The 17,063-nt window shown below is 43.6% G+C and overlaps 1 protein-coding gene across 1 annotated transcript in view; it reads right to left on the reverse strand.

Moving 5' to 3' along the window:
- PRKCH (protein kinase C eta) overlaps positions 1-17,063 on the reverse strand; it is a 159,150-nt gene that overhangs the window by 14,157 nt on the left and 127,930 nt on the right. Inside the window, exons 11-12 of the mRNA XM_032789194.2 lie at positions 10,940-11,078; positions 9,793-9,981 (exon numbers count right to left, since the gene is read on the reverse strand). Of these exons, the coding sequence (XP_032645085.1) occupies positions 9,793-9,981; positions 10,940-11,078 (328 nt within the window). The remainder of the gene's footprint in view (positions 1-9,792; positions 9,982-10,939; positions 11,079-17,063) is intronic.

Below are 17,063 nucleotides of genomic sequence, written 5' to 3' on the forward strand. Positions count from 1 at the left end.
TATGAATACATAAAACATTGACCAGAATGCACTACCAGAGTTCCCCTATTTAGCATGCTGCTTAATTCTGCCATCCTTATGCACCCTGAGTAGTACCTAACTCGGAGCAGCCCCACTGATTTCAGTGAAACTACTTGTGGAACTACTCACTGTAAGTAAGGATGGCTGAATTACACCTCAAAGTAACAGGCTAACAGAGGCATGCTGGCAGCAGGGCATTCTGGGAAATTGGGTGTGCTCATTGCTATCCAACAATTACAAGGTGGCTGTGTGGCTCTGAACTACCCCCAGATCTTTTGCTCTTATGGGCTGCAGTGGAATGAAACTCTTTACAGAAAATTGTACCCTGCTTTTTTGATTAATAAGATTAAAATTGGGGGAGGCAGAGGAAGGCACTGTGCCTTCGTAGGAACATACAGCACCCAGCATAATGGGGCCCTGATCATGACTGGGGTCTACTGGGCAGAACTGGAACACAAACAGTAGTGATAATAATAAACAATGAAACTTTTAAGTAGCTGTTAGGAGTTCCACACAAAAGACTCTCTCCCTCTACTGAAAATTAAGGGACTTTCCTTGTGCTGTACTCTGAAAGACTCCAGAGCCTTGACTGACTGTGGAAGGAGGTCAGGGCTTTTATCTGCTCCAATCACCCTGGCCTGTCACTCTGGGGTACTTTGGTATGGAATCCTGTCTTTGGGCCCCCAAATGAGAAGTCCCTCTGGAGTGGGATTGAAAAAGCCTCAGTCAGTATCCCAAACTACACTATTCTGGGGCTACGGGGTGGGCTCAGATACTTGGTTCCACGTTTAAACCAGTAGTTGCTGTTTAAAAGGTTCCTCTTGAAAACAGGTTCAGAGGGCACATCAGGGTCCTGGGGTCAGTGCAGGGGCCTTTGCCCTCCAGTCATGTGTTCATGTCCTAGAGCAGGACACAAATCCCAGCTGATGGAGCTCAGCCACTAACGGACGCTCTCCTGAGGTCATGGGGTTTGGAGCGATACCCTATCCAGTTGTCTCTCTACAAGCTCTCGACATGTTGCGTAGTGGAGAGTGCGGGCAGCTGCAAGCAAGGGTGTCACTGATCTTTGGGCAATCGCACACTTCAGTGAAGCTGATGGGTAACCACCCTTCATCCTGGCTAAATAAAATAAGCAATTAAGCACCTATATGGAGTAAAATAACTGAAACAATAGATCCCACCGCCCAAAGCACTGGCCACATGGAAGGTCTGAGCAAGAACTCTGTAGAATCAGGAGTTTCCCTGAGGATTGATTGCAAAACAGGTGTTGGGGTATTGACTGGATTGCAGCTGTGTGTGTTTGAAACAGACAGCAAGATAAGCAGTGTGATTGCAGCCCTAGGAGGAAACCTAAAGAGAGTTTCTTCTGGGCAAAATACTGGCTGAACAGATAGGCTGAGAAATTTTGAGCAAGGAAACAGCCTCCTATTGTTTGTTCCCACTGTGCACAGTGAAGAACTTTGTACACTCTTTGTGAATAACCAGGACTGAACAAAGAGATACCTGACTCCCATCATCAATTTCTCCTCCTAATGGAAACAACCTAGCAAGGCCTCCAAATTGGCTCACCACTCAGCTGAAAATATTCTGGAAGTGAGTCAATATGAGGAATAGTAAGGAAAGATATGGGACAAAATATGGTAGCTACTGCTTGGGAGAGTGGCTTTTCCCATTGCTTGATCTATTTATATTTTTCAAAATAATTCAGTAAAATAAGTGATAAAGAGAAACATGCAGGACCCAGCGATAACACTGACTACTCTGTTCAGGAATTGACATTAGAAATTCTTCATGACAGCTACTCAACTTTGCTGCTGTTGTTTTAATGCTGGGTTCAGACAACTGCAAGTGTTAACCAGCATCAAAGGGGTTACACAGATAACCGCAGCAGGAAGTGAACTCAGTGACTTGTGGCAACAGATAGTTTGGTAAACCAGAGAATTTGCCTTCTGAGTCAGTGTCAATTCTAGATAATTGTAATCTTTAAACACAGATCAACTTCCGTCTTTTTTCATCTCCATTTCCAAACTAAGTGTTGAACACAGAATACTGAAACCTCAGGCTGTCCTTCCAGCATCTGACCCCTCTCTCCCAGTACCTTTCAGCTTGTTCACTCTTCATTCAACATCAGCATTGCAGGCACCTACCCTCAGTCTTGAGTTTGACCTCTGTGGACAACAGCAGTGTTTAAATAATACTTTTTCTCCATTATGTGCATGTCCAACCAGTGGTGCTAGAACAATTTTTACAGTGGGGGTGCGAAGAGCCATTGAACCAAACTGTAAACCCTGCACATGATAGAAACCATTTCAAACTAGGGGGAGTGGCAGCACTCCCAGTTCCAGCAACTATGTCGCCAGCAGGCCTGAAGTCTAATTTGTGATCCACAAAAATAAGGCAGAGCTGCCCACACACCAGTTTTTGGAGTGTCTGAACGCTCACATTGTGCACAGGAGCTAGCCGTCAGCTCCCAGTGAGCACTACTTTTCTCATTTGACTGTCAAATGTGAGGAGGGCCTGATGGTTAGAAGCTGTGGGCCGAGAAGGCAGCGATAAAGCTATAATAATAATAATTGGAGATATACTAATCTCCTAAAACTGGAAAGGACCTTGAAAGGTCATTGAGTCCAGCTCTCTGCCTTCACTAGCAGGACCAAGTACTGATTTTTGCCCCAACTCCTTAAGTGGCCCCCTCAAGGATTGAACTCACAACCCTGGGTTTAGCAAGCCACTGCTTAAACCACTGAGGTATCCCTCCCCTCCTAGGGTGCTACCATGCCTTAACCCTTGAGGTTACCTACATTGTAGAGTGAGGCTTTAGTACAGCTGGTACTCTCCAGAAAACATCTAGACTTCAAATCTCCAAGCCTTTGGCCCACCGATCACCAGTTCAATCTACTCCCTACACCATCATCCCTTGTAATGACTCCATTGTCTTAGAGCTCATCTAAACTTACAGAACTGTAGCGCTTAGTGAAGACTATCTTTTCCCATCAGCGTAATTAATTGACCTCCCTGAGAGGAGGTAGCTATGTGGATGGGAGAAGCCCTCCTGTTGACATAGTGTTGTCTACATCAGGGGTTAGGTTCATATAACTATCTCGCTCAAGGGGGTGGATTTTGGTAGTGTAGACCAAGCATTCCTCTTCCCCTTGCCCTGAAGCCCAGTGCAGAAAAGAAGATCTCTGCATTTTTCCCTCTGTACCTTTCATGGTTTTACCTCCCCTTTAGACGGTTGCTCCTTGAGCCTTGCTTTTTAACATGACTTTCCCTATCTCACCAAACTTCCAGCAAGCTGGTGCAGGGTTGGGCCATATCCAAGAAAAGCACACAGATATGAACTCAACTAGAGCTATAGTGATGGTGCTGAAATCAGATATACCATGCTGCTCCTGGGGTAAAAACGATGAAAGAGACAGTCATATTTCATACTGCAATTCATCCAGCTGGGATTCCAAGATCTCTAGCTGCTTGGAATACCACTAGCTCCACTCTAAATGTTATTGTCCACTAGTGACAAATCAGACATCAGCCTTCTGTGTTAAAATGAACCCTTAGCTATACACAGCCAACGTGAGTCACTATCTAGGAACTTGCATAATGATATTTCCAGTGCAACCAAAAATTAAGTTTCCTTTTCAGAGTCCTCCGTAGAAGATGGGAGTAACTAGGTCAGCTTATATCAAGGAGAATTTTGAGGGGGTATATTTTATAGAAGTTGATACAGCAGGAGCAGGGGTCAGATTCATTGCTGGCATAGGTAAACAATTACATTAGGGCTGATAATGAGTAGTGGGAGATGGAAGCAGCGGCAGCTCCAGGCACCAGCGCTCCAAGCACGTGCCTGGGGCAGCAACCCGTGAGGCCCCTGTGAGGGTGGCAGCTAGGCAGCCTTCGGCGGCTTGCCTGCGGGAGGTCCGTCAGTCCCGTGGATTCAGCAGCAATTCGGTGGTGGGTGCGCCGAAGCAGCGGGACTGAAGGCAGCCTGCCTGCTGTGCTTGGGGCGGCAAAAAAGCTAGAGCCGCTCCTGGATGGAAGTTGGAAAATGAACCTCATACAGCTCTAGTCACAGCTAATGGGCCAGGTCCCCAGCTAGTGTAAGTCGGCACAGCTTTGCTGATTTACACCAGCTCAGAATCAGCCTGCCCTTCCTTCCAGCCCTTTACAGATATTTTAAAAATGACAGAACATCGAAGGGGAAATCAGGAACAATTTCCTGTTTAAAGCACAAAATGGTTTCTGCTCTGGCTTCTACACAGGCTCCACGTGCATCTAGGTTGTTTTTTGTTTCCCTACAGCAGCAATGCTCAAAAATACTCCTGGAACAGCCATTGACCAAACAAGACCTTATGTCCTAAACAAGCACTTGAGAATGGATAGTGGCAACCTTCAGGAAATTATAGAGATGCACAGGATGCAGCCTACCTCATAGGATACATGCACAGATGACTTCTAGGGCGGAGGGAGCTGGGCAAAGCAGAACGGTGGTGAAAAGCAACTTGAAATAGGCCCCAAACTTCATGATGCTGAATCACAGCGTAAAGCCATACACAAAGATAAACTGCTTCTGTGCTCATTTATCCTACGCATCAACTTGTAAAAAAATCTCAGAAGGTCAACTGTTCAGCAGATCAAATATCACAGTGAATTTGACACCCTTTGTCATTCTGGCTGGAGAGAGAATTTGATTTTGGTTTCAGGTATGTGTGTCACTTGTGCTCTGCATTCATTAGTATCACTAGAACTGCTGAAAGTTTCAAGCCAGGCCCATTAGCGAGAAGGGATAGTCCAGTAGTTTGGGTGCTGGTCTGGTATTAAGATGACCCAGGTTCAATTCACGCTCTGCCAGACTTCACGTGTGATCTGTTCCATTCTGTATAGGCTCTTCTACCACGCTCATCACTGTAATGGCAGAGTACGTGGGCAAATCACTTAGTCTCTCAGTGCCTCATCCGTAAAATGGGGTTAATGGTTTCCTGCCTTGCTGGAAAAATAAATACAGACACTATCGTAATAGAAGCCATGTAAGTAACTTAGAGAACGGTAAAAGCAAGAGTCCTCTACCACCTGAGCAAGTCTCTTAACCAGCAGCTATAGTAAGCTATTATCCTTTCATAAAGACCAGCCACTAGAGGGGAACAAAGATCCACATTGTACAGTAACTCCTCATTTAAAGTCATCCCCGTTAACATTGTTTCACTGTTATGTTGCTGATCAAATAGGGAACATGCTCGTTTAAAGTTGTGCAATGCTCCTTTCTAATGTCGTTTGGCAGCTGCCTGCTTTGTCCACTGCTTGCAGGAAGAGCAGCCCATTGCAGCTAGCTGGTGGGGCTTGTAACCAGGGTGGACCATCAGATCCCCACCTCCATAAGTTCCCTGTGCCGCAGCCGCTCAGCAGGCTAGCAATCAGCAGTTCAGCTGTCCCTCTCCACACTGCCATGTGCTGCTCCTGCCCTCTGCCTTGGAGCTGCTCCCAGAGACTCCTGCTTGCTGTGTCGGGGGGTGGGAGGGGGCTAATGTCAGGGTGTTCCCCTCCCCCCTGCTCCTACACCTCACTTACCCCTTCTTCTCCATACAAGGCAGGGTGGGGACACTGACAGAGAGAGACAGAGAGAGCTTGGGGCAGCAGCTACTGGTCTCAACTTCCTGCTCCACTTAAAAAGACAATGCATATAAGAGTGGGTCAGCTTACTTAAAGGGACAGTGTGCATCTCTCCCACACACAAGGTGTGTGTCTGTCTGTCTGCTACGCTGTCTCCCCTCCCTTGTGTTTGTGCTGCCTTGTGTGAGAGGCTACATTAACAACAATGGGTTGGGTTAACGCTTGAGGGCTCAGCCGAGTGCTAGTTCAACATTTAGCAGCAAGGCATTCCCTGGGAAATATCCTACCCTCTGACTTCACCACCTCAACCAAGCTTCACAATCATAGCTGTGAACAGTATTAAATTGTTTGTTTAAAAATATACTGTGTGTATATCTATAATATATATAGTTTTTGTCTGGTGAAAAAAAATGGAACCTAACCCTCCCCCATTTACATTAATTCTTATGGGGGAAATTGGATTTGCTTAATATCATTTTGCTTAAAGTCGCATTAACAAAGTTAAGTGAGGAGTTACTGTACTAGTGTGTGTTATATGGGAACTTCATATATAAATATTGAACTGAGCTAATATCTGTGGCAAATATATAGATTCAGTTATTAGCACTATAATTCCTTCTTAGAATTCAAAAAATAGGTAAAGAGAAAACAAGCATGTCAATTCATTGGAATTTAGAGGCCAAAAACATCCCTTTGTATCTAGTTACAAAAAGAGTTGCCTTTCCTCTAAAGTGGATGTGCTGTGGTACTATTGAAAGTATGACATGAGACAGAGAAACGACCAATGCGACTATCTGATGAAATGGTCTGTAACCAAAAGCAATTAATCAGAGGCTGCAGAGAGCTCATGCTCAAGAAATACAAAGTGTCTTAGTGCTGCAAAAAGTGACTTGGTCTCTTGAATAATAAATAAAAGTTTCTGGTGCAGTCACCTGAAGCAGCAGACACCTGGAAAGTGATAGCTGTGTAAGGAATTGAACCAAATGCATATATAAAATTCTGTGATGCAAACTCTCATCAGTTCATCACAGACTCCTAGTTAGTGCTCTGAAACCGACCTGCTCATAACTTCTGTACTTTAAAGTCTTCTCCCTCCACCACCACCCCCATTTTCTCCCATTGCAGAAATTCCTTTCAGGGCACAGCTTTCTGTAAGCAATGCTTGTAAAGTGCAGAAAATGCTCTGGGTTCTTTCATGAGCAATAAGCAATGCTAGGGTGAGGAAGTGTTGTAGGAGAGAGATCTTTATGCATTATGTCAAGGGTCTACAGTTTGAGGGAGCTGCCTGGCTTCCGATTACATTCCTAAACACTCTGGTGTCTTACTGAATTAAGCCCCTCCTGAAACCTGACCCTTTCTCCAGTTCCACTCATCATGCTACTATTTGCAGTTACAGGAAGATCACTTAAAGTAACACATTTGAAAACTTCTTGTGAAATCACTATGATTATGGCTCCCTGATTCTTTGCCCCAGCCCTGGCGGGGCAGAATAACTTGGGGGTGAATCTAACTTGCACCAGCTGGTGTGCTGAGGTGTCTGTTGTAATTAGTGAAATAAATGTCATAAGTTTAACCCTCCCTTCACCTTGTTCGGACACAAAATAGGTCGTATCACCCTTTGAACTCTGTCTCAGGCTTACATAAGAGTCCTGCAATGTATGAAAGTACAACTTTATCTATTTTAGAATTGTTTTTTGATTAGCTGGCACTTACACACCTGAGGAGGTATCCTTTCCAGGACATAAACTGTCCTAAGCATTTAAGAGCACTGATCTAGCACAACAAATACAGCTCTTGAATTTCCACTGTTTTAAAACACACTTTTTTTCTTTTAAATTGTTTTGAGAGATTTCCAAGCCCGAGAGCACCTTCAATGAGAAAAGTGATCACCTCTGGCCAGGACTTATGTATTTCATAGCACAATCCTTCCTCAGGAAATGGATTTTGTTTTTAGTGGTGCTTTTAGGAATATTATGGATGTGCTGGCAATTTTGTAAACTGTATTATCTGCTTTATATCCCACAGAAACCTTCCACGTTAATTTCCAGAGTTTCGTTACTAGATTACCTTCCTTTATAGAGTTGTTCCTATGGTGCTGCATTTATTTAAGCCAATGTTTCACAAACTATTAATTACTTATGTTAGGTATTTATATGGTTCCCCCTCATTAACAGAGTATCTTAGCACGTCACAATCTTTAATGTATCTACCTTCACAATGCTGCTGCAAGGTAAGGAATTAATGGAGGCACTGATAGGCTTAATGCCTTGCCCCAGGTTACAGAAGAAGATTGTGGTGGAGAAAGGACTTGAATTTAGGTCTTCTAAATCCTAGGTGAGTGCCTTAACCCCTGGACTATCCTTCCACTCCTTATAGCAGTGCCAAGCAGCCCCAATGTGGTAGGTGCTGTATGCACATACAGTAAAAGACAGTCCATGCCACCAAGATTTTACAAACTCAACAAACAAAGGAAGAGTTATTATTCCCATTTTACAGGTGGAGACCTGAGATGTCCATAGTCACACAGTGATATGTGGCAGTGGTGGAAACTGAAACCAGATTTCCTGAGTCCCATGCCAGAGCTTTAAACGCAACATCATTCTTCTGCACATTGTTTGTTGGGACCTCCCCAAAGCGGGTCTTCGGGCAGGTAAGGGATTTTCCATTATAAACATTCAAAAATGAGAATTTTCTAGTGATCCCCTTGGGAAAGTCAACATTACCTACAGTAAGCAATAGGAGTATCTGAGATACTGAAGATATTTCCTACTTCGCTCACATAGAAGTAACGTGGTATCTGATGGCACATGTTGAGTACGGTATCTCTTCTGTTCTGGAAGATGAGCATGTGCTAAATCACGTAGTCTAAGAGGGAGCATGCATGCTGCTTGCCAGCCTGGCTGTTGAACCAATTAAGGAATATAAGTGGTGGGTGAACACGTCAGCATTGCAGTTCTTACCCTTCACCCCAAGGTAATGAAAGGATCATGTTAGATTCATAACCATGACTCTTGCTACTCCACTCATCAGCTTGCTTTCCAGTGTGTCTGTCCCTGCTCGTTTTAACTTTTTTGGATGCTTTTTAACTCACACTGCAGGAGAGTGCAGTATCCCCTGTCCTATAGGGCAGCCTAGGGTAGACCTTTCTCACTCCCTCCTATTGAGGCTGTTCCACTTTGTATACACAATTATACAATAATTGGGCCAGAGAGAGGGAGTGACTTTATAGCTGGGCAGGTAAGACACTCTCCTGAAATGTGAGAAACCCAAGCTCAAATCCCTGCTTCAATTATTATTGAATTATACGTCAGGCAAAGGGGAGTCTTGAACACAGGTGTCCCATATACTAGATGAGTGCCCTCACCACTGGGATAAAACTTATACGTAAGCCTAGTAGAATTCAATTTTTATAATCTTGATGGATAACACTGATGGTTATTTTTAAGCCTTTTAAAGATTGTTTTTTATTGATTTACATGTTTCACAGTTGTGCAAAAATTACGGGTTTTAAGCTTGTTTTTAATTTTTATCAATCTAGCTTTTCACAGTTGTGAGGAATTATGGGGTGTGTGTCACACAATACTTCATTAATGTCAGCAGACACTGAAATTCAACAAGTTAAAGCTTTATGACTGTTCAAACACAACTTCACATGTCACAACATACAAAAAGAAATCTCTTCAAATCAAAACTCTAATGACTTCTCGAGCAGCATATTTCTTACTTTGCCTACTGGAAATTTCAGTTATTACTGATGGAAATATTTTTACGTCGGTTTGTGGGTGCATGGTGAAATCAACGTTTACTGACAAATCTAACCCTTCCAAGCTCTCTTATAAGGGAGACACTACCTTCTCCTCCAGTCCTTTCCCCATTCTGTGAATCTAGTTGCTTATAAACTCCCAGAAATAAAATGTCTTGCGTTGAATGAAATGTTTGTTCGACCCGATTCACCTACATTTTTTTCAGAATTTTCAAATTCAGTTAAACCCAAGCCAAAATATTAATGATTTTTTTCCATTTTTGGGATTTGCCAGACAACTGAAACATCAATTATTCACACAGCTCTATTTGCATCAATTATATCAACTATTATTTTAAAGAACATGTCAGGCTGGTATGAGCTGGCATGAAGGGCACAGAGGACACTAAAGCAAGGGAACTTACAGCTTTCAGGATTCCTACTGCATCCTGGTGAAGCCAGGTTGGGTAAACAACTTCATCATTCAAAATGGCTTCAAAGAGGTCATCTTCATTCTCTGCTTCAAAAGGGGCGTGGCCACATAGCATCTCGTACAGCAGCACCCCCATAGCCCACCAGTCTACATCAGGACCATAGAGCATCTCCTGCAGAATCTACAATGGGGATGGGGAAGGGGGATAAATATTACTCACTGGGCTTAACAATTGTTTTCCTAAGGTGGGGAGAAAATGGATTATGGAATATTAATGTGAACAAAACATATTAACTAAGGGTATTCACTTCTGTGCTTGCCATTCCTCCTTTCTCAGAGCCCCTATGTGATGTGTATGTCCAGCTGGCAACATCTCCAGTAAACAAGGGTTGTACTCACTTACCAGATGTGCTTAGGAACAGACTCTTTAAAATAATGTACTGAACAGGAGCTGAAGAGTTTTTCAGTCAAATTGTTCTAGTAAGGTGGATCAGCCGGGTCTGTGGCTTGAGACTCTTCACTCCCCTTTGCCTCCCAGAAGGAAAGGCTTAGATGGCTCCAAAACCACATTTCCAGCTCGAGTAGGGAAGGGGTGTGAGAGCAAAAGAAGGCATGAGTGTGAGGAGTGGGGCAGAGGAAGCATGACCACAGAGCATAAATCCAGCAGCGTTACGGAAGCACCTACAGGATCTAGCAGGATCTGGCGGGAAGGTGCTTCTTAAAGCTGTGTTTATTCGTTTTAAAATTAGACAGATGAATGACAGGGTGGTGGAGGGACCAACAGCGGCATAGAAGGGAGTTGGGGAATGAAGGAGACAGCAGCCTGCTTTCAACCACACTAGGATGGTACCTATGACATTTGCTGTAACCAGTATTTTGGCAGCTACAATCTGGCATCTATGTTTTTCAAGATGCATTTTCTTTTCCCCCCAGTGGAGCTAATTCCCCTGTGTCAGCCCATAACAACCTGCAGACTTGTTTAGCTTTTGGTAGCCCATGGAGTAGTAAATCTCAGTGTGCTTCTGAGACCAAACTTTCCACCTCTCAGTCCCATAAGATGCAGCCAAATAAAGTGTTGCTTTTAAACCAGATCTATTAACAGCTCAATGGATTTTCCAATGAAGAAGGGTTTCCTGTACCTCTGGAGCAATGTAGTCTGGTGTGCCACAAAATGTTGCTGTAGTAATTCCATTGCAAATCCCCTCTTTGCACATGCCAAAATCTGCCAACTTGCAGTGGCCCTCGTGATCCAGCAACACATTATCCAGCTTCAGATCCCTGCAATAACAACAATTATTATTGTTATTATTTCAATTGCTGCATACTAGGAGCTCTTCAAACCCAAGCAAAGAAACAGTCGCTACTCTCCAGGACTTAAAATAAAACCTGGACAAACACGTATCGCTGGATCCTGCAGCCAACTGCACCATCATCTTCTGAAAAAACAAACGGTGTGCAGGAATTTGGCACTTGTAGAAGGGAGGAACTAATAATGTTGGGTTGAGCCAGATTTAATGTGGTCAGGTTTTGTATGAACTTCGCTACATGGCTTTCCCAACGCACCACAAGTCTGACTTGCAGAACCCCTGGTTAATTCAGTTTTGAGATGTGTTTGAGCAGAGTGATAGTTCTACATAGACAAAGGCCTAAATGTTCTTAGTTGCACTGATTTCAGTGAGGTTGCACTAGTGTATCCAAGAGGAGAATTTGCTGCCAAGGATCTTATTATTTATGTTTTCGTGTCCTGTCCCTATGTTATTGTCAAAATGGCCGGCGGCTGCACCTGATAGAATAGGAACTATGCACTTTCCAGTACACTACCTAACCATCTATCAGTATGGAAGCCCATAGTTTAAGCTAGGTCCAAGAAACAGATTCTAGAAGATCAAGCAGTGTAGGAAGCTTGTCAGCAGTTTGACCTTGAGATGGCCCCAGGGAATATTCCACAGTCATAAGTGCAGTCAGGAGCCTGGCCAGATAGCACTGGAGCCATCTGCAGACCCAGGCAATGCTCTCCTAAAAATATACTCCAACTCTTGGCATCTGGCCCCTTCAACTGTCAAGCTTATCCTGTGCACACTCGCAGATGAGGGGAAGCAACCACTGTCAGAGAGTCGCCCCAGTGATGTTAACATCAAAAGCAGGACGCCTGTGTACATGATAGGAATGGGCTGTGTTTCCTCTTTCTGGGTTTTGGGGAAAACATATGTGACTTGGCCTCTTCAATATATTCTGCTTGCAAAGCATTGTCAGATAAGCCAGTGCTTTCCTGGTATGGTACAACCCAAATATTCTGGTTTTCTGCCAGAACAGACACACCAGCTCTGAACTGGACAGGCATTCTGGCTATCTAATGTAGGTACTTATATGGTCCCCATCACCATGGCATCTGGGCACCTCACAGCACTCTGAGGAGGTAGAGCAGGGCTATTACCCCATTTTACCCAGGCACAGAAAGACTAAAGCACAGGAAGCCTATGTCAGAGAAGGGACTAGAACCCAGGTCCCCGGCTAGCATTCTAACCACTGGGCCACCATTCTTCTCTACTATGGTGCCCTGAAAATGAGAAGGCCAGTTATCCCACTCTGTCTCAGAAGTCCTAAAACCAGAACCACCACAGGAAACATCTCTTAAACTAGCACTGGGTGACCACAGAGTTTCTTATTATCTCTATTACAGTGGAGCAACTGGCCTCGCTGTGCTAGGCAACTGTGTTAGTAAGAGTCAGGTCCTGCCCCAAAGAGCTTACAAATAGACAAGAGAGTGGGAGAAAGGAAAAATTATTATCTCTATTTGGCTGACAGGGAACGGTGGTGCAGAAAAATTAAGTCACTTGCCCAAGGTCACCAGAACCAGGAATGAACCTGATCTCCTGAGTTACATTGTAGCGTTTGCTCTGGATGGGATGCGAGCAAGTAGCAGTTTTTCTTTTTAAAACGAAAAATGGTCATAAAGCCTTATGGGCCAAAATCAACCCTGGAAGGGATTAGGAGGACACAGAGAGACATATTATGTGTGTGTTGGGTCACGACAACCTTACAGTGTGGCTTAAAGAGTGGTTTACAGTTAGAGCTCCTGGAATTCTGCCATGCGCTACTGGCACATCAGGAAACATCTCCAAGCATAAAGGCAAGCTCTGTTTACCAGAAATTTGCAGGAAAGTGGTTGAAACAGCAGATCATTCTTTCTATCCAGTAAAATCCTTGCTGGTTCTAGGCAAGACTGGCTTGGGGGCCACTACAGGTGGGCAAGGCATTTTGATGAATAGATGAAGGCCTTGAAGATACCCCAAATAAAATCCAAGTTGTTGTAGATTCACTATTTACTATGTTTCTTGGAAACAGCTTGAATGGAAACTCTCTACTTAGGTTCAGGGAAGACAGATGCATGAGAGAGGGAGGGAGAAACCAGGTACAGCCATGGTCCTTGAAGGCTTTAGTCCCTATCAGAGGCTGTGAGGTTTAAGCAAGCATCAGGCTTTATAGTGGAGCTGCAACACCGGAGCCTGTTCTGCCTAGAAGCCATGTCTAGAATCTCCACTGCCTCCTATCCAACGAGCTACAGCAGCCCTGGGCTCCCTGTTAACTGGGAGATACAATATGATCATTAGAGCACCAATATGAAAGGAGCATTTACAGGTACAAGCTCATTGTGTGCCCCAAAGGAATCTCCGTTTGCGTAATTCCCATTAAATTTAAACCAGCTGCTGCCCGCTCATGTTCTGGAAGCAAGTACAGTTTTAACTACACCAAGGCAAAGCTCCAGTCTGTGGGCTCTCTCAGGCTGCATATTAATCCTGTTAATAACGTCTGCCCCACACTGTGACAAGATGGACATTTGCACGTACTGGCATCTTTTTAAGTGATGTGAAATTTAAAGTTCCCATTTTATTATTTCAGGTGGCCCAGAATGGGGTATTAATTGAGCCTTGCTTGGTCACAAGATGCTCCAAGTTTGGCTCCCAATGTAGGATATGCCAAAAAGGATTTATTTCACTCTTCACTAACCCTATCCGCAGTCAGTGGTTTTCTCAAGTGATGTCAATGGTATTAATCGGTATACTTGCTACTTTGCATTCACTGGCCCTACTGTTCTTTATGCCAAATGAACCAATGAGGTCACATTAAAAAAAACGGACAGGATTCTAAAGATTTACAAGACGCTCTTTAGTTCAGCAGCAAGAACTCCAGGAACCTGATGAAACTGGAAAGTAACCCACTCACAAAGCCCAAATCTACCTCAGATTCCCTTAATGCTTGCATTTTCCAGTCAACCTTTTTAGTAGTGTCATGCAGCAATAAAGGGAGGGATATTTTCGAAGGTCAGTATGCAGTTTTGATGCAATCCTTTTGCAGGCAAACTACCACTGGAATTAAGGACTTCGTGCGTACTAAGGAATGAAGCATTTGTCTCTACATGTAGTTACAGTGTGTCAGTTAAACGCATCCTTTTATTTTAGGCACAGAAAAAGTGACAAAAAGGGAGCTGTTCTAGACTCTTGATTCACAACATGTGCATTTGCTATCTTGGCATTTTAAAGATCAATATTTTTCCAGAAAAAAAATGTGCAACTTGCCTGGTCCTCTCTGCAACATTCACACATTTTGGCTTCCTCTGCACTATTGGGAATTTTGTCATTGACTTCAATGGGAGCAGCACATGCCTTATACAAGTGAATGCCGGTCAGTCTGGGTAAAGTCGGATAGTTCAAAAGGTGGCTACTGCATTATTACTACCTTTGCTCCCTCTGAGCAGTACTTTACTCTGAAAGTAGTCACAGGGGCTACTTGCACTCCACTTGAATAGGGGTAGCAGAATCTGGCCCAATATTTGTACTGAGACTTCATTTTGTCTCACCCTGTGACACGTTAAAGGGCGTGAGCCAAAGCCCACTGAGGTAAATGGAAAAAACTCCCTTGGGCTTTGGATCAGGCCTCAAGTGATCCTTTACCCTATGGTATTTTACTAATGGTATTTGCAAACCCATAACTTGAAATCATGGAGAAGTCATTACTGAGTAATATTTTTTTTAAGAGGAAAATCTCATCTCTTGCAGATTTTTTCCAATAATAAGGCATGCATGTGGCCATGCATATTTTTATAACCAGGAATTACCTATTACACTGCATCATGAGAATGCTTTGCAAATTTCCAGAGCACCAGTAAAGCTGAGTAAGCATCAGCAAACAGTAGCAAATAGAGTCTAAGGAAGACTTCTGCATCTCTTACACTGGAATGCAGATAGAAAAAACAGTCTGAACTGCTGTTCTTTTTGTCAATGTTACCACATCAGTAGGTTTAGCGAGAGATTGAAATCACAAATGGAAAACCAGGATGCTGTTTTTTTTAAAAAGGAAGCCACAAAATGGAGATGAGAAATAGATCCAACTGTTTTTAACATGAGCAAAACAGCTTGACAGTTTCAGGTCTGTAAAATAAAAGACAGAAGTATCACTATCTTTCAGCTTTGCATGCTTCCTCTAAATCTACTGTTGTGGAACTTTAAAAGGAAAATCAGCAGAGTCAGAACAATTCTGTAATGATAAATAGTAAATATGGGGTCCACACTGCTCAGAGAAGGAACACTTTCTTTTTGGTGCAGAGACAAATGGAATACTGAAGGTGACACATTAGGTTGATTAGCTAAAGAAATCCAGTACCCATACCTGGCCATAGTATTCTTGCCTGGCTCAAGTTTAGAAAGCTGGGATTGTTTTATAGCTCTGTGCTTCTAGAACATGATCCCCAAACCTAATCAAGATTTAATTTCAGCCTTCTCTGCTACTTTCCCTTATTTAAAATAGGAAACAATAGATATTGTAGGTATGTGCACAGTCCTCCTGATCTTTGAAAATGAAGCATCAAAATAAAGCGTTCAATACATTAGTTCACCAACCCCCAGTTTTCTAGATAAATGTTCTGTTTGTTGGGTGAGTGAAATGCTCTATCTAGTTTCCAAGTGTCTGTTAAAAGCCCCTGTAGTGCACGAGCAAATTCTGTTTCAGATCACTAGCGCACTGAATGAGATGGCTGGTCCAACATAGCTATGGAACACGGAATGGTTTGCAACTTTAAATACGATAAAACCAGAATGAAATGAAGGACGAGCCTTCATGTGGTGTCATGGCTCCTTAAAAATAAACACAACTTTAAAAAAAAGGAGGAGTTAAATGTAATGATGTGTACATTAAACTTAATGTAAAGATTGTGAATGAAATGCCCCATTTGTTGCAGTGATAGCAGACAGCCATTTTGAAATGCTCACCAGACCCTAGGATAAAGGAATGGGGAACATTATTGTGAAGGCTCCAACCTAGATCTCCACATTTCTCCTGAATACTGAATACACAATGAAGTCAGAGGGTCAAATCCAGACCTTGTATAAGTGAGTTTAACTCCATTAAATATGTACACCAGCCCTCATCTAGAGCCAGACGATGGCAGGTAAACTACTTGCTCGTGATGGAGTCTGGGTAGAGCTGGGGGGAGGGAGAAAAGGCCCTTTGGGAAGGACTGTCCCTCAGGAAACACAGTCCCTCTGGAGCTCCTCCTCTGTGCACGGTGATTGTGCACACCGCTCCATTCCTTGGGATTGTACAGCCCGCTCCCCCACCGCAAAGCCTGTCAGTTTCAGAGGCCAGGACTGGGAAAGTAGCAGGTGATGGGGGGAGAAGAGAGTCATGAGATGGCCCCATCTTTTCTCCACCCCCTCTTTCATGTATCTTATGCCCTCAGGAGTGTATGGAAAGACCTAGCCCTTGTGGTGGGAAAGAGAGTGGTGTGTGTGAGTGAGACAGAGAAAGAGAAAAGGCTCCTTGCACATTCCCCCACTTGTGGACCTCTGCAAGGTCCAGGGAACCATCAGGTTTATCTTGTTTTATGTACCCAATGGGATAAATCTGATTTAGCTTTAGAATTAGTTCCTGCTGCGTCTGTTGAGCTATATGAAACAGTATCTTCATACATAGAAATATTGTATTCCTCATAATCTTAAAGCCAACTAGCACTTAGAGCACACAGATAAGTTTTTGCAAGCTGTTTGTCCAGGTCATGCCAATGACATTCACTTTTCAACAGATCTTGGACTAGACCATAGGAGCTCCTGGCTCTCAGTTTTGCCCTCACATCGCTTGATACTGTTGCCTTGTATCTGTAACTCTGTGTTACACCTGCAGTATAACTACACAACAGCACTTGTACGACCCGGAAGGCTTGGCTTCCCAGGATGGTGTTTACAAAAATGCAATGCCCAAGAGGCTAAC

The sequence above is a fragment of the Chelonoidis abingdonii genome, chromosome 4, assembly GCF_003597395.2.
Source record: "Chelonoidis abingdonii isolate Lonesome George chromosome 4, CheloAbing_2.0, whole genome shotgun sequence".
In the NCBI taxonomy this organism is placed as follows: Eukaryota; Metazoa; Chordata; order Testudines; family Testudinidae; genus Chelonoidis; species Chelonoidis abingdonii.